Consider the following 23,292-nt stretch of genomic DNA (forward strand, 5'->3'; position numbering starts at 1 on the left):
TCTCCTATTACAAAGAAGAAATTAATCCAAGTTCAGCACTCCATGTTCAGTAAACTTTAGCATATACTAATGAGTTCATTYAGTGTTAGAAAATGACGTAACCGAAGACAATAGTTTGGGGGTTCTTTTTCAGTGAGGTGAAACAGTTCTCTAATGCCTGGCTTCAASCTTGACACTCAACTGAGGCTTGCTTCAATGCTAGACTGCAAGTAAAATCACAAACTTTTTATCTTGCACTTGATACCTTTTAAAGTGTAAACTCACAAGGTAACAATTCTCATGATCTCTTATTATTAATGGAATTTTGCTATAGTTTCTTTCACAAGAGTTTGAAAAGAGGCTGATTACGTTGGTCCACTGGATGAGTTCCTTTTGGTAACTTAAACTGAGTTACCTTTACCAAACTGYGTACAGTTACCTTCCATGCAAACTGTGTCCTAAGACAAGTAGTGATTTGAGGCCGTTTCAAGTGGTTTAATTCTGCCTTTACAGTGTTTTCATGTCAAAAACGTAACAGCRTTATTCATGAGAAGCATGGTTTGAGAAGCTCTGAAAACGCTTATCTTGGTATCTGCTGCAACAGGCAATTTTTGAAGGTTAAATACCTCAGACGATTTTTTTCCCCGCCTAATTTAGCTGTTTAATACACAGTTCTCGTTCTGCCTGTTTGCTGCGCTTGCAGCATAACCACRCAAGCAACAGAGCCCGTGCGGGAGAGGGGCCCGGCCGGCCGCCAACCCCTAGCCCGGCTCCCCCGGGACCCAACCGTCCCCTGTGCAAGCGGTAACAGACGCCGCTGACTCGCAACGAAAAAATGGACGCCGCCTCGGCGCGAACGCCCCACAGGCGGGGCAGCGCGCGCTGCCGCCGCACCGCCTCTCACGCGCGGGGGCRGGGCTAGTCTCTGGCAAAAGACCCGGATGAGAGCCGCCGCTGCGGTGTGACGTCACCCGCCGCGCCCCGCCAATGCGAGGGCGCCGCGGCGGATTTTGAACAGCGGGAAGCGGCTGCAACCGTCAACCGCACGGTCGCGCGTGGGGCTGCTCCGCCGCCGGCCGGGACCGAGCGTGCAGGCTATTGCCGCCATCGCCAGGCAAGCTGGGGCTCGGGCGGGCCGCGCCGCGCCTCCCCTGGGGAGGGRAAGGGTGTCTTTGGCCGCGGAGCTCTCCTCTTTGGGCTGCGGTCGCGAACGGCGTCCAGGGCGGATCGCCTCAGGGGCAACGCCTTTCCGAGGAGAGGCGGCTGGTCGGTCGCCGTCCCCTGCAGACGGGCAGGGCGAGTGGCGGGGCCGGAGGTTTGCCGTCCGTGTGAAGGAGCTGGAGACCGGCTGCCATCCCCGTGATCTCCTGCTCTTCTCCCGGCGACAACTCCACCCATGAAGCTATCCCGATGCCGCCCCCTCACTGACCTACCTTGCCCYCTCCCAACCCGCTCTCTGGCGCGGACACGCCTGGCTTTGCTGCTCAAATCGTCATCGCGAYGATAGCCGTTCTGCCAAAATTGAATCGGAAATGACCATTTCTGTGCAGTTCCTGCATTTCTAGATCTCTTTTTATATACGCACATGTAACTAAAAAGCACTACGAGCTTTTCTTTGCACTCTTTGGTATTGAGGAGCACTCTACTACAGCAGCTTATTATTTGCCCTCTTCATTTCTAAAGGTAGAAGATGGCTGTATACTTGAAAAAACCCTTCAAAGACAGTCTGGAAGACATAAAAGAACGAATGAAAGAGAAAAGAAACCAGAAATGGATGAGGTTGGGTAAAATTAACCAGATCTCGATTGCGAAGGGCAAAATAGCAAGTAAGATACTTAAATATCTTAAAATCACAATATTTGTAAGCTTATTTATTTATTTAACCAAGTTGAAATACTCACTTTTTTTGTTGCAGCCAACAGCTCCATGCAAATGAAGAGTATCCAAGCAAATAACAGAGCTCTAGCTCTGGCATTGCAAGAAGAAAAGCTCAAACTGAGGGAAGCCCAAACTACCATCCTTCATTTAAGAGAAGAGTACCAAGGTCTGAAGGTTAAGATGTTTGATTTACAAAGGAAACTTAGGTTTGAGCAAGCACAAGGATCTGTTGAGGTATTTTTCATAGTATCTTTATAATTCAGTGAAGCTGGACATCGGAATCTACCCTAAATAATCCCCTGGTATCTTTATGAATTTAAATGTTTCCTGAAAAGCTAACAAAGCTAACTTAATATGCAGAACATGGTTTCTTGTATCTTCACCTGCTCTGATCATTAACTATATAATTATTGGTTTCATTTTCTTCTGTAAGCAAAATTTATGCTCTGTGTATTTTTAGCACAATTGAAGATACCACATACATGTTTGGTGAGAGGATATTACATGGGTAGTTGAATGTAACAGTAGCAAATATTATTTGTCTTTTTTCTCTGTTAGACTCGACTGTCAGCCTTGAATGAGATAGTTTCAAAAGTTTCTCGRAATTTACTGGACTCTGTTGATCTCCTTGGCTCAGTAAAGAATTTGTGTTCCACAGATGTAGTAAGTAYCTTTTCCTTTCTGTGAGGGACTTTTTGTTAAATATTCCCCTTACCCTGTTYCCCTTTTCCTGTTGCATATGTGCGCATAGTTTTCAGATTTAAGCTTTAGTTTGGATGCAAGATTGGTCTCMCATTTCCCAGTATGGGGTGGAGTCTCACTGTGGTGGTGTACGATAGGTTGTTAGTGGGACTGAAACTCTRTTATGAAGTGAGGCACCCAGATTTTCTATAGCTTTGTGTCTCTGGTCGCCTGTGTCTTCCTCACAGTTCCTTACTCCATCTGCTGTTTGATTGGTCTGGTGGTTGTGCTGACTAGCTGTAGCTGATTACGTGAGATTCCACAACACTTCTGCACGTTTGMCAACTGGTTGCTGCCTGTGCAAGTGTTGAAGAGATCAGGATGTATTGCTGATCTTGGAATATAACCGACTTTGAAATTTTTACTTTCCTTTGGAATTCACTGGCCAGTATCAAGCAAATATAAAAATTAGGAACTGAATAGGTAGTAATAACTGCAATGTCTTTAGGAAATAGGATGAAGAAAGTAAAAATAGTCCAGGGACTCTTTGGCCCTTCAGTGTGTAACTTAGCTCCTGTCTAGAATTTGTACATGGTACAAATTGCTTTAGATGTTTAATCACAGTAGGATCTATTTTGTCGACAGAACCAAAGAGTGTTTTCTTCAGTGCTTGAAAATAATTCTGGTGTCGCAGAACAAATATATTTTGTGTAAGTACATTTTGTAATGTTTGAAGAATTGTTTACAGTAAAGTGTTCTGAATGGAAAGAAATCCAATGTAACGTAAGTCTGTGTCTCAYTGTCTCTTAAAGAAAACCTTCTCCCTTTGCTAATGGAGATGACTGTGTACTTCAAAGTGAGATGGAGGCTGATAGTGGTGGAAATAAGCTGGCTCATTCTATGTCAGAGATCTGCCAGGAATCTGAGAATGCCATTTCCTTAATCAAAACAGTTCCTGACAAAGGTACCTAAATTTAAGTAGAAATCAGACATTATTCCATTCTGAAGTTAAAAAATAAAGTGAGTGTAAGTATAAAACGTAAGTTTAAAACTGCTTTTGAAGTAATTGTGAAATAACTTTCACTTGTTGTTATAATGTCAGCAAAAGGTAAACTTTTTGAATGAAGATGCCTAGCAAAATGAGGAAAGAACTTGGAAAAGTTTTTTGTATGCCTTCAATCTAGTTTCATTACCAACTAAACTGCTCAGCAGAGTAAATTAAATGTTAGTGGTATATTACCACTTATGCAATCAATGACTGCTAACAAAGAAAAACATACAGGAAAATAAATATTAAAAAAAMCCTATAAATTGTTATATAAATGTATTTATGCTCATATTTGTAACATTTTTATACTTAATTGTATTCATTTATGAACTTCATAATTTATGGGTGTATGTAAATAAATAAATATGAAGAACCTTTCCAAGCTAAGAGTTTAGAGGAAAATCCTCAAGCTACAGTATACTTAAGAACTGCTCTCTAGAGGCTGTCTTAAAAGTTATCTTGATCGCCCTATAACAGATTGCACAAATCTTCTGAAAAACTTCTAATAGTCTTAACTGTTGATAGTTTCAGAATAAGAACAAAACTTCTCCAGATTGTTAATATTTAGCTTAATATGAATTTCCATCTTCAATTACAAGGGCAAACATCTGATTTCCATCTGGATAATGAAGCATCAGTGTTGGAAAATGTTTCTTCAAGTGAAGAGGATAGGCGATTTGGTAATAGGTTACCAAAAAGTGTGTCCACCAGGCGTCGCTATTCAAAAATAAGAACTCATGATGAACTCTGCACTGCTGTCTTGGACCATTCAGAAACATCTCATTCAACAAGAGAGCTTTCTAAACAGGATGAAATTAGACTTGAGGAAAGTCTAGAGAAATGTACTGTAGAAAACGTAAATTTGGATATTTCTCAGTTGAATAAAAACAAGGCAGGTTCAGAGCTGGAGCTGAAGCTGGTAGATTCTGCAGCTGCTCAGGTCAATTCAGACAAGATGCCTGATTTTAAACAACATGAACATAAAAGCAGACAATACTCTCAAGTAAAGAGAGAAAAGCGTCAGAAGGGAAAACTGGAAGGGACCAAAAATATATCCAGACCAAGATCAAAGAAAAGACAGGGTAAAGAAACTTCCAAAGAAAAGCTGGATTTCTTGGGTGGCTCCAGTGATGCTTATGACTTTCATTTTGAAGAGTGTGTTCATGTTACGCCTTTTCGACAAAATAAAGTGAATGACACAGACACTGGTGTGGATAACAAAGAAGATCTACCCGATAACACTGAATCGAGCAATACTGAAGAAGATTCAGATGATAGCCTCTATGTACCTTACACGAATAAATCAAAAAACCAGAAAAGTTCAGTGGGTAAAAAAGATACCTCACCAATCCATGCAAGACCAAGATCTAAAAGATGTCTGGCACAGCGTGAGCAGACACTGCAAAATGAAAAAGGAACTAAAAGCAGTAAATCAAATGACAAGTCTATTAGTAAGTTTGAAAATTATTCTGTAATTATTGTTCTTATATTTCATTGAGGTACATTGCTTCAAGGATTTAAGCTTTTAAAATCTGTAAATACACCTGGAATGATCTTATAAAAAACACTGAAATCATTCTTCTATTTTTCCTCACAGCAAATTAATTTAAAAAGCTTAAATATTCAAAGTTGATCATTTTACCTTTAGAGTAAGAGTAAATAAGCGGAAAGTAATAGGTATAGCTGAGAGTTAACTTCATGTCTAGTATATTTCTAGACATTGTCTTTAAGATCCATATTTGCTCAAATTATCATAAATGAATACATGATAAATGATACAGTGGTTTTTTTGCAGGGCAGTCTTTTGAACCATCTCGTGGTCTTTGTGACGTTACCAACACTGTTTCATCACTCCTCACTGGGAATGTACTTGTCCCAGAAGGTGAAGAATCTCCAGCTCCAAAACGCAAGAGAAGCTGTACTCTTACTGTGAGCTATAAAGAACCAAATATTGCAGTGTAAGTGCCTTAATTTCAGGTTGATATGAAGTTCATAGCACTTCATCAAATGCAGAATTTAAGGGTTTTATTTAAAATTTTGAAATAAGTTCTTAACAAAACATTCAAAGAGGGGGCTGATGTTAATAATAGTAAATAGTTCATGTAAAATTGAAATTACTAGTTTGAAGTTGAAGTGCTTTAAATGGAGGGAGGAAAACAGAATTCAATCTTGCTATATTCTTTTTACAGGAAGCTTAGGAGAGGAGATCCATTTACAGACACATATTTTCTGAATTCTCCAATTTTCAAGCAGAAAAAAGATGCTAAACGCCATTCTGTTAAAAGAAAAAATCTGTCAAAATACAACGAGAAATTTGTTGGTTGTCGTTGAGGTTTCCTGTCACACTCGTGAAATCATGAAGAAATGAAATTCTTACCCAGGAAACTTACACAACAATATCTGATACAATATGCAATTATGTCTAGCTGTCTATTACCAGGGATATAAAACTAAGGTTAACCCAGTGACTTGTTTTTAATGAAATCTTTCGTACTGAAGACACAAGACTACTATCTTAAATCAGAAGATTCTGCCCAAACTCCTTTGGGAGAAGGCACTCCTGCACTATGAGACTGTGGGTATGTCAAACATCTGCTGGAAGAGAGTTTTCCATCTTTAGTAACTTTAATACTGGATATCACAGTGACTGGCATAGGTGAACTGTGTTTAGGATCATTCATTGGATTTTTTTTAATCATGTTTGTACAGATCTTGCTTATGTCAAGGTTGTAGTTTCACATTGAAGCTCATAATAAATGTCTTAGTGTTGAAAAGAAGTTGGAAGTGATTGGCATTCTTTTTGCATGGCTTCTATTGCTGCTTCAAATAAAATATTCAAAGTAGCACGATCAGCTGTAGGTAGACTGCAAACCAGTGTTCTCTTTCCCTCCCACATTTTGTTCAGTATAAGCATGTTCATAAGCAAGTAATTTGTTTGTGTAGCTGGAGCTCAAAAGTAGCAATTAGAGTTGGTTGGTAGTACTATGCATATGAGTTAACAAATCAAATAAAACTTATAAATTTGTTTTGTCCTGTCTAATTTTCTGTGATAGTCCCAGGGACTATGGAAGTAAAGACCTGTAAGCAGGTCTTTGCTCTTATGGAGTTGTAGAATATCATGGTTTTGGCCCAAATCTGCAAATTTATTTAAAGGGAACATCCAATACCCCTGAACTGTTACCACTTCCTATCACAATAGGTAGTATGCTAGAAGAATTCCAATAGAAACTGTCCAGCAAGACTTCAAGTTTATGTAGCAATGAAAAATGCTATTTATGAAACATCTAAAAAAAATATAACAGGTTACATCTTGAATACAGTAAGAGGGAAGCTGCATTCAAAATTTAAGCGGGTAACAGTCTTGCCAATCCCACTTCCCTAGGCACAAGATCACCGGTACCCTAAAATTCTAAATCTGAATATAAACCTTTGGCACTATAGAAACTTAGGCAGAATGATTTCTTAATTTTCAGACAGTCTTTCAGCAAACAGAACCTTGTGACTGCTGTTAACTTAAGGACAGAAAAATAACTTGATACACAGCAGCAAGTGGACATTTTTGCTTAAGTGAGTTTGATGAATTACTGCAGTTCAATCTCAAAAGTAGGAAAGATTTTAATTCTTGGTTTATGCCCCTAGAATTGCCCCAGAAATACAGCTAAGCCTTTTCTGAAATGTTCATGGAATGTCTTTCTGTGATTGGATTTAAAAAAAAAAAAAAAAAAAAAAAAAAAAAAAAACAACTCTTCACACTTTGTCATTACCTGTCAGGTATTGGACAGATGTAAGGTTTATTTGCAGTACGCAAAGTAAGTAAGTGTACCATTTGAGTAACAGTAGTTGATGATAGGTAAGTATAGGCTCAAACTGGACAGGATTTTAGTTTCATAGGTGTTAATAAGTGGCTTTTTAGTTAGAAAAAGAAAAAGAACACAGAGCATGTTCTGTAAGAGGAAAAATAAATCAAAGCTTTTGAACAGGTAAACCAAATAATTTTTTGAGGTAATAGCACAACTAGAGTCAGAGCACTGTAGCTAAATATGAAGCTGGGGATGCTATACGGACTCTTCACAGCATTTTATACTGCAGGCCATAATCACTTAAATACTCCCAGTGAACTCCTCAGCTTTCTCAACAGTTCAGCTGCTGCACTCTTGTACATTGTATGCTCAATGTATATACGCAGTATAAAAAATAGTGAAAGAAGAGACCAAAAAAATAGGGTTTTGTGTGTGTGTATATATATATATATAATTTAAAACTATTCTGTACCAGTACAATATATTAATTTTACAAATGTAAAATTCATCAGCTGTTAAAGCATTTAACATCCTACTGTAACTTTATTGCACAGTATCTATGAAAATATTAATTTTTAAATTAGAAAACAAATGTTCCAATATAGAAGAGACAATCTGGTTGAAAGACAATAAGAAAATCTACTCTGAAAATAACAAAGTTTCACAGGATACCAAGCTTAACAGGTGCATCTGTAGGCCCAATCTACAAAAYAGGATTATAGTATCCAGTACTAGCTATAAAACAACGCTCTCACTGTACCTTAGTTATAGATTCAAATGTAGACCAGGCTAATTTCATATGAAACACTGAGGCAATTCTAGTGTTAACATTTTGAATACCTTGTGTAACACACTACTTCCAGGTAGGTTCTCACATACTTACTGAGTCAACTTGTAATTTAACATTGCACAGGCATTTTGCAGGAATATATTCTTTGATACAACATAAGGTTGTTTTTTTTCCAACCTTATCACTATTGAACTTTACCAGTGTAATACCTGTAAATACAAAACACCAAGAATAAAAGTTAAATTTATTCTTCACAAAAGCAGTTATAAACTTTGATTAGAAAATGTCGGTTGACAGCTTTTTGGCTTGTACTGATCTCCATTAGGAAGTTAGGTGTACCTCTTGAATGTAGTGTAAGCAGCAAAATATATATATAATATATATATATAAGTGCCCAATTTCATGATATATGATGATATACTAACATGAGCTGTAAAATGTTAATATGCTCCTGGGTCTAAATAATCACAGTTAGTAAGTATTTACAATAAAGCTTGGTAGAAAATCCAGTTTACCACAGAGGGAAATATATAAGCTAAAAGCTGTCATATATTGACTAGTTTTGTGTACAATCATCTTATCTCTACTTTAACAATCTAAAGAATTTATCAGTTGAGAGTAGGCAATGGTGTGGATCATGAAGTGCATCAAAACCTTATCCCTATTAAGCCAATTAAAATTAAGTCTAATATATACCAACCAGGTTTTCTGAAGTTAATTTGTGTACTTATGTCCTGCATAAGCCAAGTCACTATGACATTACACATCTAACCAAATTTTTATGTAATTAGTGGTTATGAGATTGCAATTTTCAGGTAAAATATTTCTCAAAACTCCCAAATCAATAGAAAAATTTGCATCTATCATAAAGATTCCAGYAGTTCTTTCTCAGAGGTGACTGCTTTCTCTCACAGCTTCTCAACCAATCCTTTACAAAATACTATCTTATAAATAAAAAAACATATAATGAAACATGTTTCAAACCCTCACTCCCAACTGCTATTTTCTCTGTTTTTTTTTTTTTTTTTTAATGGAAAAAAAAACCTTTCAAATAGATACGGTAAGCTATAACATTCACATTCATTGTCTAGGAATTTTCTTCATATTCCCAAACATGTGCAATTTCCCACATGTTTTGAGGCTGTAGCTGAAAAACTTATGAACATACTGTAATGGGCACACAAAAGAATTTTTCATTAATTTTAAATACATTATAAAGCACTTTAATAAAATAATTTTTGAACTTCAATATAATACATGTTTGCAAAACTAAAATGGTTTTTAAAAGTGCTAATTATTAAACAGAAGTTTCTTGAAAACTTGGAAGTCCCACAGCTCCAAAATATAACAGCTTCCCTTGCCTGTAAAGTAGGCACACTGATTGGTTGTAAAAAAGACAAAGTGTCACTTGTCAATTAATCCAGCTTCTTTAATTTTTGTGTAGAAGAATTTCTCCAGTATATTGGCACATTTGTAGTATTCACTCTCGGGGGGGTTGTACTCTCTGCAATTTGTAAAGACTCGTTGCAAGTCTGCCATGAACAATTTCTTAGACACGTAGTACCTATTCTTGAGTCGTTCACTCATTGTTTTGAGATCTGCACAGGAAAAAAATAGATTAGCACTGTTTGATACATACTTTATGTATGTAATATCCCTTTATATCACTTTGCCATTTAAAATGAACCGATGGCAAAGCTAAGATTTGCCTAATCTGAACCTTGATCCTGATACCTTGTAAATCCATGGGAAAACTTCTAACTCAAACAGCATCAATTGAGCCCCTAGAACTAAGCAACATTTTACTACAAGAATAATATCATATAGAGTCTTTTTTTTTTAAGGAAAAAAAAAAAGAATAAAGCATCGCTTTTCTGTTCCCACACTACTTTGTGTTTTCGGTGGGTATTAGGTGTCCTTAATGTGTATGGGGCACAGCTACAATGAACTCTGTTCAAGGGGGCCCTAAGAGCGTGTAAGTAAGGAATCAGATGACATGACAGAATATATGTTAACTAACATACTTGCTTCAGCACAAAYAGCAGAAAGCAGACATGTCTATACTGCAAACAATACTTGTGGCTTTGAAGAGAAGATTTATTTTTTTCCATAATCTACATATATTTTAGTTACAGCTTCAAAGTTATAGTTATGTATCCCTTCAGAAAGTGATGTGAGAATTGATCTCTGCACCTTTGTAGTACAGTACAAACTACTACTGCTTACAAAATATTATTTTAAAAATGTTTTCCTTTATACTAAAATTTGTCATCCATAAAATACATAAATCACCTCAGTGTTCTCCACACAGTTCATTTCCTGGTAGTTCTTACAAGGAATTTAAAACTTGGTCTACACGGTAAGTGCTAGGAATGAGCACAGGAATTCTGAAGTGGGAGGTGCACTGGACGCCTTGACACTTCTCATCTCAGATGCTCTAACAGCTATTTCACAGCAGTATTTGAGTTCGAGCTTCAGCAGAGCCTTTGTGAATCTTAAAAGAAATATCTAAAATAGAAAAGTCTTACTACCGAAAGTCTTACTACCAACAAGCACTGCTAGCAAAGCAGAAGCTAAAGACTTCCACAGCAAAGAAGTTAAATCTCGGAACATAGTATAGTTTCAAAAGTGATATATCAAAAGTGACAGAGCCTATATTTCCTCAGTCTTTTTTTTAAGACTTGGATTTGGAAAAATAGAGAAAAGCACTATCAAGATGACTGCAAGGAATTATTTAAGAAAGGAAAATCTAAGTTTCCTGGATACTCTCAAACACCTCTTCCAGTTATATACCCTTTGCTATTCACTAGTGTTACACAACATTTTGCAAAAGCAACGGCAATCTACACTATTTTTTTCAGATTAATAACAAGCCAAAAATTCTGAGCTGATATTTGGCTATTTTCATTCTGCAACCTGGTACAGTGAATTTGTTTACTGTTTTGCAGCTGAAGACTTACTGTTCCTGATAGTACTTTGAGAAAAAAGAATTCTTGAGCTCCTCCCTCATTTTCCAGTTAGCACAGACTCTGACTGACTTCTGCAGAATGTATTCTAGTATGTCTTATCGCTAATGGATTTGTCTTATGTAAGAGCTGATTAATAAGCCTCCAGTCCTATGGAGTAAAATATGTAATTAAAAAAGAAGTTCTTCAGTAGCATATAGAGTTAGTATACAGTTAGGCCTCTTCTAATTAGAACCAATAATATTTATGCAGATCAAGGTATTACAGTGGTAGACTGAGCTAGGATTTCAAGTTATCTAAGCAAAATGTGAATAGCAAACATCTGTTTGGGAAAGTGTGAAACTGCTTAGCTACTAAAATTCCCATATTAATCTGCTTTCTTTTGCTAAACATTCCCTGTACATTGTAAAGAAAAAAAAAACAAAAACAAACAAACAAAAAACCCACCACTGACCATTTGAGAAAATAGATTCATATAACACATGCACCTTTTCAGGTTCTTATCAGATTGCTCAGTTCCATCTCTACAAGAAGCGTTTGGAAGCATTTCTGTATTTGGCCTCAGAAGCATTTCTATCTAGCCTTTGAATAAAGCTCATTTGGGAAATACTAATGCAATGATTTCAGATCTCACATTACCATTTTTGGAGAAAAATAAAATCACACAATTGAAAAATTTAATGACTTCTCTAATATGTCATTTACTGCTTGGGAGAAAAAAGTTCATTCAAACGTGAAATTATYTCTGAATAGCAAAAAATGTTTTAAATAATTCAATGCTAATGTGTCACCAATTTTTTAAGCATTCATCATATACACTAAGTTGGAATATGCAAGAGAATAATGCAAAACTATGGTAAAGTTTTAACGGTACCAGAGCGCATGTAAGTATAATATTAAAATAACACTTTAAGATGAAAACAACATTAAAACAAAGGTTCTTCACCTTTCATTTTCCAGGCCCCCTTTTCCTAGTTACAGACCTTTAGAAGCATTCCCTGAAATCCCAAGAACCAAAATGAAAAACATTGTATTAGAACTCCAAAATTTGAGCAGAATTTAGGGATTATTTCTGGGCATTTAATGAGGTATTTGTCATTGAGCAAATGAAGAGATTTATACTTTAGTCTCATCCTGATTTGTTCCTGCGTTACACAGAAGCAGCAGCTCAAAGTCACCAGAGTTAGATGCTATATGAATAGTCAACTGCTGAGAATTAAATCTTCTGAGCAGAAATAGTTAAGCCTTATCAACTGAAAAACCTCATTATGTTTGTACTCATTAAGTTTGTTCAGAAATTCCATGTATGGRCATTTAAATCAGTTTAGGAGTAATTGATTTAAACAGACGCCTTATCATCAGCATACACAAAATCACTTGACATTCCTAAATCATCATAAAAGGGCTTGCTGCAAGGGACTGCACTGATGTAGTTAAATGAGTGCAGCTTGTGTGTGCCAAAAGAGCTGCAGCATTGTGAAATAATTGCATTAAGTCTATGCTTAAATCACACAATGCTTTTCATCATTTGAATTCCTAGCTAAAGATTTGTTTCTCTTAAAATTATCCTTAAAAAAGGATTCATCCTTTTTTTGAGAAAGCTGTTTATATGACAAAACTATATGTTTTACCATAATACACTTGTCTGATGAAGCCTAACAGCAAGCTGTTACAGCTGTAAGGAAGAAGCTCTAGACGAGATTCAGCTCCCATTAAGTCTCAGATTAGGTGCCTACGCATGAATTGTATGTCCACAGTCTAACCCTGGTATAGAGCTGCTCAGATCCCTGTAAAGCAGACACTGGCTCCCTGGTCAGTTAAATCACTCTCCAGTGACTACAGTGAGAGTTTGGTTCCATCTCCCACCTAACCATGCAGTAAACAAACAAGAGGGAAAAAAAAGCACTTTTGAAAATAGTTAAGTGCAAGAGCACTTAACGAAATAGAAAAGGAAAAACCCTACATACATAAGAGGTGACCTTAGGAGGTAGTAAAAAAATTTGTAGCCATATCTCTCAAACATCCTACAACTTCTCCTATACAGAAATGTAAACACAAAAGTTAAGTTTTGTATTTGATAGCACAAGAAGAAAGCAATGCTGTTTCTTTTTAACTGAAATTACATCAGGGATTTTTGTAGAAAATCACTATGCTGGTAATGAGAGCAGCAAGAAAGCAGCAGCTGATCATGAATCAAAATATGAGTTAGTTGTGCTAGGTTCCTTCCTTGGGGGCGGGGAGGGTGGAAGGAAAACCAAAACACAGACCCCAGCTTAATCCTAAAATGAGAGCTGCTTCTACCCTCCCTTCCCTTCTTGCCTCTTTAGGCAAGAAAAGTACAGACACTATTTCTACTTTAGGCTTGCCAACCCAGGCAGCAAGTTCTTCATAACCCCCAAAAGGTGTATTCAGAAAGGTGCAAACAGCCATCCAGCCGCTGCTCAGAAAAACAGAAAAGGACTACTTTGCCAAGTGACGGCACAACATTCTTTTTCTTCATTGGCAGAGAATACACTTGCATCAGGGATACAGGGAGCTGACTACTGTTTTTATAAAGTACACACCTATCTGCTCTTTGGAAATGATTAGTTGAATATAATAATCATCAAGGCGAACAGCTAGGCACAATCAAGGATTCTACATACACCTTCCCTCTCTGAGAAACTGACTGATAATAATCTGCACTGACCTTGAATTTAATTCTCTAGTAACATTACTAGAATGCAATCAGAGAGATGAGGATGAGTATTACTCATGAAGAAATACCAGGATTCAGTTTTACATCTGCCACAATACAAACCGAAACAAGCATCTATTTAGGACAGCACTGAATCATATAAATTATATCATACACCAGTCAAAAGCAAAGAAAAAATATTATTAGCATCTGTGCACTTCCCTTTGCAAGTAATACTGCACAAACAATAGCTGTATGATTAAAAAAAAAAAGATACAGATACCTTTGTCAGATTGAAAATACAAAGTTAAAAGTTATAAACCAGGTTCTTATAATCAGCTGCATGAATCACTTTGTTAAGCTTCATTTGAAGTGAGCTCTACATTAAGTGTTAATTAGAATACCTGGTACTTTTGAAAAGTTTTCCTCTATATGATTTAGGAAGTTTAAATACCTTTTCAAAGCAATTCAAACACTCAGGTATTCCTGAAAGTTTGCCTCAGTTTTTTTTTAACAKATCAGTAGGCTTTGCAATGACCAGTCACCACACAAAAAACCATACTCTTACAGCTCACATAAACTAGTTCAATCCTAAAAGYTTCTGACTGCACTGTTTAAGAGCTTGCTAGGATTTTCTAGGATATACTAAGATTTTACATGTATATATCACAGATGCTTCACAAAGGTCAGAAAATAGTCCTGAATTTCAAATGACAGCACTGTATTCTTGGCACTTCAGAGCTGCAAGTAATATATCTTTTAATATATGAAACAATTAGTTTGCTATTTGTCTGCTAAGTCTCCAGCTATAAAGATCTTTTAACTCTATACTTAAAAAATGTTAATGTCATTACCCATGGGAAACCTTATAACTTCATAATATCCAGGAGCTTCTGTTCTCTTCACAGGTTCCATGAAGGGCCAAGCGCTTTGATGGCTCTTTGGTAAAGAAAAAAGTAAGGTATCTAATATGGATACTCTATATCATAAATCATTTAAAAATCTTTACAGAAGGTAAAATAGAACTAGCACTCACCTTCACCTGCTGCAGGATGGTTTTTAACGTGCTGTAAAGCTGATCTGGATCCTTGGGCTCTTTACTTGAAAGAAAATATTAATACAAAAAGATTAGTTTGAAACTTCATTCCTATAATGTGCCCCTTACCTAAAAGCAACTCCATGAATTCAAGCATTTTATGAAAACAAAACAAAATAAAAAAACACTTAAGAGCTTGTCCATTGCAGATTATTTATCTCTGTTTTCCAATGGATGGAAGGAAATTTCAAATGATTTTTTTCTCAGTCATCTGAAGACATTTCTCAAAGTCTCAAAACTACTTCATCACTTTTCTTTGTGCTTACCCTCTCTCTTTTCCACTTGGTTTCCAGCCAGTCTCTCCTGTATACCAAAAACATTTAAGATTATATAAGAACTACAAGAGGTCAAAACATTAACTGAGTTAATGCAACTCTAGAAAGATAAGCCATTTCAGCAATGCCACAAAATAAAATTGCTTTGTTTTATTAAAAGATAATCCTAATAAAAACCACAGCAATCTAGCTTCCAGGCTCATTTGATTTCCTACGTGACCCTTTCTCCAGACTGCTTCCAAGAGATACTAAATTATTCCTACAGGAAACACATCACTTTTTTTTTTTWAATAATTCAATGAGTATTTATTACAACTTTTGTAAAGATAAGTGATGTCAAATTTATCTTGTATGTTTCCTTAGGGACATAGAATAAATTGCAGAAGAGACAACTGAAAAAAACAATGATACATAAATTTTAATTTTGCTTTGTCCTATTCCAAATAGGTCCATATTTAGCACAGAATTTGTCCCTATACAGGATTTGAGTGCATAGCAGTGGTGCCAGAGGGAAATTGCTGTCTACACTGTGATACAAAAAAAAGAGGCGTCACATGTAAACAAAATTAAACATGTACATAAAAGAGCATTAGCCTGGGATGCCCTGGGGAAGTCCTGAATACAGTAATTATGGTAGAAACATAATCTTCACAGAAATCAAATTAAGAGACCAAAACAATTATATCTTATCAAAAAGAAATACGTGTCTACAATAGTGTTTCTAGTCTTGAACATTTCTTGAGCTGTTCTACTTCTGTTCTACATTAAAATAGGTTAATACATACTAATTCCAGGAATGCTTTCTATAGGAATCTGCCGTACTCCATCTTTGAAGCAAGAAAGGCCAGGGTAGACTTTTCGAATCTGAGCTTGTTTCCTTTCTATTAGCTTTTTAATGATCTGTAATAACAAAGCAGAGAAACAAAAAAGAGTTTGAGAGGCAAGACAGAGAATTTGCTTGAAAGGTGAACAACAGAGGATCAATACAAGATTGTGATGAACAGAAACATGCCAGCATCCCAATCTTATGGTCCCTATACACTCAAGGCTCCCATTAAAGTTGATGAGTAACAGCGAAGAGCCACCTGGGCTAACACTGATTCTGGAGACAAGGCCAGCAGAAAAAATAAACTCCTGGATCCGTAGTTTGAGTATCAAACGGGCAATTCTAATAGACACGCTAAAGGAGTATGTATTTGTTCTCAGAGAAGATACTAACCATAGATCACCGTATGATATTATAATCACAGTTTTCTTTCTCATATTGGTAGCCATGGGATCTCTGGAGGTGCAAGGCACTTTACTGCCCAATGGGATGTTTTCAGTTGCTTTGGAACAATGTGGAGAGTTCACCAAGTCAGAGAGTGGAGACTGCAAAACAGAGCATGCTAATAAAGCTGCTCCAGAGCCACAATCTTCAAAACTAACTTAAGTGCTTAAATCAAATTTTCAGAAGTGACACATCAATGGTTTGGTTCTAGTGCTGTATTACTGCRGTGGAGCATGCCTCAGATGAGCCTCTGCAACAGACTAACACATAGTATGGAGTGATAAGTCTGTTTTTTCCCCCATAACATCCCTTCACCATGGGAAAGGTGACAGGTTCTGAAGCAGGCTGGGATCTGAAGAATAACCCAACTCACCCAAGCACAAACAAGATCGGAAAAATGACGACTTGTACTATATAGAYGTTCCTGACCAATACTTTCCCAACAAGTGAAAGTACGAAGTTTTTGTGACCTCAAAAAATGTATAGCCCTCAGATAGKKKKCCKKCKGKAGKGKGGACCAKAKAGTKCKAKTAGAAGGAAAATGATTGTTTGATAAAAAAGCTTTTTTTTAAAAAAAAAAAAAGAAAAGAAAAAAGAAATGAGATTTGATGAATCTTGAAAGAACGAGTTACCCTTGCAGCCTATATTTTTTTCAGTACCCAAGAAGGTATTTAAACACAGCAGGAAATTTCTTTATTATTATTCGACTAATAAGCTGCCCACTTCATATGGAAAATTATGGTTGGCTAAATAAAGGACATATCACATTAACCTGAAAAAATGACAACCTGGAATTTAACACAATGCCTGATTTTTGCATTACTTGCATAAATAAATGTATGAATGAATAAAATAAAATCCTTTTTTCAGGTAGGCACAGGACATGTGGTACAAACACTCTCTTCAAAGGTCACCTTTAATGAACACTACAGCGATTGGAAAACAAACAAAAAAAAAAAACTTCAGAAAGTTGCAGAGTAAATCAAAAAAATCTCAAAAATTTTGCTTAGCTATCATCTAAAATGAATACATTCAGTTATTAAATACTGCTCAAAATATCAGTGCTTTTCAACAGTYGTGTTATGGTAGAGCTAAAAGGGTAGCATTTAATGCTTCAACTGCAAAGATTATGGCAACTGAGACTTGACTAAAAGATCTACCCAAATAAAAATATACTATCTAATGTTTTAAGTACAAAAGCAGAGATGTAATCTAACACTGACTGAACTATTTTAAAACTAAGAAATCATCTTAAATGTGTGACTTTGGAAGTGTCTGTTGAYGATATTGTTCAGTTCTTCACTTCAGCCTTTACCTCTTTTTGCTTTTTAATGATGACAGAAAACTCTGTGTAGGGAATCCTTGGATTTAATTCACATCCCATTAATGTGGCACCTTCATAATCTTTGATGTAGCCAACATATTTTGCTTTTGGTACTTTAATATCTTTGGAGAAACCCTGCAGAAAAAATAAACATAACTTGTCATGATGCCATTTTCTTTTTATATTGGTTTGAAATGAAAAACTAGAAAGGTTTACAACATCATAAGGTTAAAATACAGAAAATATGATGGAATAGGTTACAAACCATGGTTTATGGTATTGCAAACACCTTCTTAATGGAGCCACTTTATATAACAGTTAATTGCTTATATGCATAGGAAGAGGAAGGAGAGAAAGGAGGTAAAGACATGGAGAAAAAAAAATTCTCCAGACAAATTTACTGGAGTTTTCCAATAATTTTATATTTTAATATTAAAAAGATGCCAGTACTGTAGCCAACAACTAAGAAGAGCCTCTGCTGAAGTTAACGAGACCTTTGTCCAAAGATTACAGTAATATCAGAGCTAGAAAGAACAAAGATAGTTTTTACATTTGTATTTCAAGTGAAAAAATAAGATACTAGACCCTAAGAGAAGTTCCAAAGGCTGTATTCCAGTCTTGTGCAATTCAAAAGTTAAGTGGAAAAAAAAAACAAAAAAACCTCCCCAAAGTATTAACCAGGACCAAAAAAAAAAAAAAAAAAACAGATTAGGACTCAACAGCATGGCTGCATTTTACAACAGCATGGCTGCATTTTATTCTTTTCTTGTAGTGGTATCTATGAGACCTCAGTCAAAATCAGAAACCCAACCAGTACTTCTGTACTACAATTTACCACAAAAGGCTTCATTTCTGTAAGTAAACATACATAGATACACAGCAACTTTCCAGTTGGGGAAAGGATATATCAGAGGTGAAAAGGGTCTGTCTGCACTGATCTAAGAGCAGAAAACATCTTTTACTCATTTTGAATGCATGAAGAATGAGTGGTACTAATTATATTTAGAAAATCACAGAATAGTTGAGGTTGGAAGAGACCTTCAGAGGCCTTCTAGTCCCATGTGCTGTTCAGAGCAGGTCTTATCACATAAGTTGCTCCAGGCTGTGTCCAGCCCAGGCTTGAGCACTTCACAGGACAGAGATTCCACAACTTCAACTTCTCTAGGCAATGTCTTGCAGTATTTCCATGCACTCACAGAAAAAAACAAACAAACAAACAAACAAACAGCAACAAAAAAAAMCCCTTATACCTAATTGGAATTTCACACTATCCAACTTGTGTCCTACTGCTCTATACCTCTGAAAAGAGTCTGGCTCTATCCTCACTGTACCCTCCAACCAGGTAACTGACATCTATTTAACCTACTGAATCTATTTGACAGATTAGACATCACACTCTTCTGAACTTGAACCTCATGATTCAAACCACAAGCAGCTGTGAGAACAAGATAGGCAAGTTCTAGCCTGTAGCCAGTATGTCCGGTCCAACTTTACGCTTCTTCCAGAATCAGTGAAGGAAATGAACGAAGGAAGTCCAGAGGCAGCCTAGACATATTTTACTGTGTGGTTAAGACTTGACAAATTACAAGCTATACAGTACACTTAGTCCTAAGTTTCCCTCAAAATAAAACGCATTGGAAGCCAGTATCATACTAGATACTGAGCATGTTTAGCATAGGTTAAAAAAAAAAACACATCTTACACATAAAATTACACTATGCATTTTATCCAATCTCTTCAGTGTGTGAAGTTGCTTAGCTCATCATTACTAGATGTCTACTTCCCACATTGAGTTATTTCTTAAATCGACTTACTTGTTTTTTGAAGTAGCCAATAGCATATTCATCTGCATATGTGAGGAAGTTGAGAATATTGTGTTTAATGTGGTATTCCTTCAGATGATTCATAAGGTGAGTTCCATAACCCTGTGTGAAATGCATGAGGAAAAAGCCATTATGAAACCTTCTGCATCTGTACATATTAAAAGCTGTAGACCAAGGGATATTACAAATTATAGGCATTTCAAACACCACCTTTCCTCTAAATCCTATTCTAAAGACCTTCTGGTCTTAGTGAGTGTGTGAGGTGTGCCCAAGCTCAAAGTGTTTTCAGCCTTGGAAGAGTATCTTTATTACCTAACAGGGAACATAAAATGTCATAGCTTCTAGTTTCTGACTCCCTTTTAATCTAGAACAGAATACAACCCAGACTCTCTCTACGAGTAAAGTGCAACTCTAAAAGGTCTGTTGCTCTGGAAGTTGTAGTTAAAGGCAAACACAGTTTTTTCTAAGTTAACTATCAACTACTTATGATCACATATTTCACCGTTAACAAATGTTTTAATAAGAGGGCATTCTTTCTTAGCCATATCATTTCAAAATTACAAGGCAGTGGAAATGCCAAAACAGTTGTTTCTAGAAGAACCACAGTCTAAAATAAGGCCTCTATCTTATCAACTTCTTTACACCTGTAACAGAAATAGCCTCTGCCTCAAAGATTTTATAATCTTGTCATAAGGTATAAAAGGGAATACTTAAACAGTTATTACCATAATAAGAAGCAGAAAATTATTAAGTCCACAATCAAATAAATGCCTTCTGACTGCACATAGGAATAATTTTCATTTTCATTTAGTCCCAAAGTAAATAAAAGGTTCCATTTATTCACATTTCCAAGTAAGCTATAATTCTCCCCTTCTGCTTCAAGATGAGGAAATGTAAAACAGACAGGAAAGCCTAAAAAACAGTTCCAACTGTTAACATTATGGACAATAATTGGATACTTCCAGAAACATACACAGAGTGTTTTGGGGTACTCTTTTCTTGAAAGCTGMGAAAAATCTTTACTTATGTATATATGACAAAAAGTAAATTAGAATTCACAATTTAATAGCCCTAAAGATGGAAACAGTTAAATAAAACCAAATTAAGTAAGTGCTGGAAGCTGAATTAAAATAATAATAATAACACACRCTTGAAAAACCTACCTATATCTGTACTACCAGTACAAAATCTGTGCATCAGTCTTCCCTTTCTAGCTAGTGTTTGGCACATCTGTCATTCAGATAGTTAAAGTGAGGATCTCATACGTCTAGTTTAAGGAAGTCATTAAAAGCCATATGTTTACTTGTCAAAGCAGCACATCACGCGTGGTATTTAATATGAAGAAGTGGCTTGACACCTGGTGGCAAGTTAAGTCACACAGCACTTTCCAGAACACAGAAGTGCTCAAGATCTGAGGGGACTTTCTAACTGCAAACTCAAGTTCTCAAGAATTCTTTAAAGAGGAGAAACTCTGAAACGATATTTTTAATGAAAAAAATGTTTTCCTTAAATTCAAACCAGACGTACTTGAGCTAGCCAAGTTCTTTACTTTCCTCTTATCAATAGGATGAAAGTGACAGTGTATGAGACTGGCATTCTTTTTTTACACCTGAAACACTGCAATACATTCCAGTAATTCTTAAACATCTAATCTCTGATAACGAATGTCAACTTTGGGCCTCAAAGACATTCCAGTAATTATGATAAGTAGTTCAAATATTTTCTGTTGATCTATCATTTTTATAGCTTTCTCAGAGTTTATTCATCTGCACAAACACTCTCAAAGTCTAATAATCCTAAAGGGAAAATGTCATGTACAGTAAAATTTAAAATAATTTTATAACATGGGGTCAAACTACCTTGAAATCACTTTAGCTTTTAAAAACTAATTCTAAAGCAAAACAGTATTCATCTTCCTTAGCCTAGCCTCAAACTGAATTAAAATAGGAAATTCTTTCCTATTTTACCAAGAGTAGGCAGTGAGACCCATGTATGAACATTTATCTTTTCCTCAGTTACCTGTTGTTAGGGGCCACCTTGCTCAGAAAGGAATGGGGGAAGGCCAGTTTTCAGAAATAGTCACCTGAATGCACATACGATGAGGCACCCCAAAGCGTAGCAGAAGAAATTGTGCATTAAGATGCTTGTACGTATATGCAACTTAGGCACTCTTCAGAGTCCCTTGCTTGCTGTATTACATTTTAGGTTACCCTAGACAGCATGCATTTGGCAGTTTAACCTTTGCAGTGCAGTTGGATGTTTTAGTAAAAGAAAACACTTCTCATGAACAATTCAGGCCTAGAATAGCATTTGCTAAAACAATTTGATTGCTTTTATGATAGGCCATTGCTAAGTATGCATGAGCATTTCTCTCTAGCACTGAAGTTTAATAAAATCAAATATAGCAGAAGTACTAGAAGTTGTCACAGGCTTTCAAATATCACTACATTACCCTTCCACATCCAGAGCTCTTCCCTTCAAAACAGAACGCACAATTTCTGCACATTCAACTGTTACAAACTCTGAATTAATCCACATCTCAGCTGTACCAGTTTCAACTGAAAAATATATAGCACCATCTAAAGGCAAAATCCTGAATCAAATAGTCAAAGTTACATCTACCTGCAGTCCTTGGCCGGGGAAGGGGTAGTGAACATTTCCACCTGTATTTAGAGTGATCTACATTCCTCATCATAACAGCCACTTCTCAACACTTTGAGAACATTTTGCAAAAACGAACTCAAAAGAGTTTATAGAATGGTGTATATGCTTATTCTGAGATGAAAAAGTATACCTTTTTTTATATCTCATTTTAATGGAGTCATTTAACATCACAAAGTAGTTTAACATAAATTACGGTCACACACAATCAATACATATTTCAGTCAACTACGGGGTGTTACACAACACTGAGAAGCAATTGCTGAAGACAGAGTAGTCTATGAATGGGAGATGACTGAACACTATTTATCTGTTGAGGAAGGGTTTTTTTTTAATACCCATTAATCTTATTACATTGATGTTTCTAAGTCTGCAGATATATTTAATTAGTGCATAGTATAATCAGAGTCACTGTCTCTTTCAAGTTCCGCACCTGTTCAGCAATATTCAACAACATGCCTAACACAATTAAGAGCATATGCATTGGTGAGAACTCAAATATACTTAACAAACTCTAGTTGTAGAATTGTTTTTACCTTGACTTGCTCATTTGAAGTCACAGCACAGAAAACAATCTCTGTAAATCCTTGAGAGGGGAACATCCGGAAGCAGATACCACCAATAACACGACCATCTTTTATTAATGCAAGAGTCTTGTGTTTCCTGAGTAGATAAAAATAATAGGCACTTAAGTTCATGCAAGTAGTACAGATGTGTCATTTTGKTTTTTTTTCCAGAAACTCTATTCCTTTCTGTAACGCTAATGCAGTTGTGTATACCTCCGTTAGCTGCTTATATCTACAGAAGAGTTACTATTTTACTATCATGCTTTGAGTTTACTACAAAATTCATCATTAACTTTGTCTTTATTGCACATAAGTGCAAAAAAGTCCTGGTCTTGCCAAATACTCTTAGGTAGTAAGATAATGCCACTAAAGAAGGAATTACATTGCTTTCATTGTCTCTGTTGCTGACAGCTATACTACACAGCTCTCAGCACGATTTCACCCTAAATTAGAAATTA

General features: G+C 36.2%; 2 protein-coding genes across 3 annotated transcripts in view; one reads left to right on the forward strand and one right to left on the reverse strand.

The window, feature by feature from the left end:
- Positions 1-943: 943 nt before the first annotated feature.
- Positions 944-6,363, forward strand: SGO1 (shugoshin 1). Of its 2 annotated transcripts, none has more exons than XM_085308236.1 (9): positions 944-1,093; positions 1,663-1,805; positions 1,895-2,091; positions 2,416-2,520; positions 3,166-3,248; positions 3,351-3,502; positions 4,186-5,037; positions 5,382-5,544; positions 5,776-6,363. In XM_085308236.1, exons 2-9 carry the CDS (start codon positions 1,670-1,672, stop codon positions 5,915-5,917), a joined length of 1,830 nt encoding a protein of 609 aa, XP_085164362.1. In that variant the 5' UTR covers positions 944-1,093; positions 1,663-1,669; the 3' UTR covers positions 5,918-6,363. The 2 variants fall into 2 exon arrangements, with proteins under 2 accessions (XP_085164362.1, XP_085164363.1); XM_085308237.1 differs by having other exon boundaries at positions 3,184-3,248.
- A 990-nt stretch (positions 6,364-7,353) lies between these two features.
- KAT2B (lysine acetyltransferase 2B) overlaps positions 7,354-23,292 on the reverse strand; it is a 40,093-nt gene continuing 24,154 nt past the window's right edge. The window contains exons 11-18 of the mRNA XM_085308246.1: positions 22,805-22,931; positions 19,599-19,709; positions 17,776-17,919; positions 15,976-16,090; positions 15,182-15,218; positions 14,856-14,919; positions 14,674-14,758; positions 7,354-9,774 (exon numbers count right to left, since the gene is read on the reverse strand). Of these exons, the coding sequence (XP_085164372.1) occupies positions 9,581-9,774; positions 14,674-14,758; positions 14,856-14,919; positions 15,182-15,218; positions 15,976-16,090; positions 17,776-17,919; positions 19,599-19,709; positions 22,805-22,931 (877 nt within the window). The 3' untranslated portion in view covers positions 7,354-9,580. The remainder of the gene's footprint in view (positions 9,775-14,673; positions 14,759-14,855; positions 14,920-15,181; positions 15,219-15,975; positions 16,091-17,775; positions 17,920-19,598; positions 19,710-22,804; positions 22,932-23,292) is intronic.

The sequence above is a fragment of the Rhea americana genome, unplaced genomic scaffold (genome assembly GCF_003343005.1).
Source record: "Rhea americana isolate MKP2758 unplaced genomic scaffold, rheAme1 scaffold_271, whole genome shotgun sequence".
Lineage (NCBI taxonomy): Eukaryota > Metazoa > Chordata > Aves > Rheiformes > Rheidae > Rhea > Rhea americana.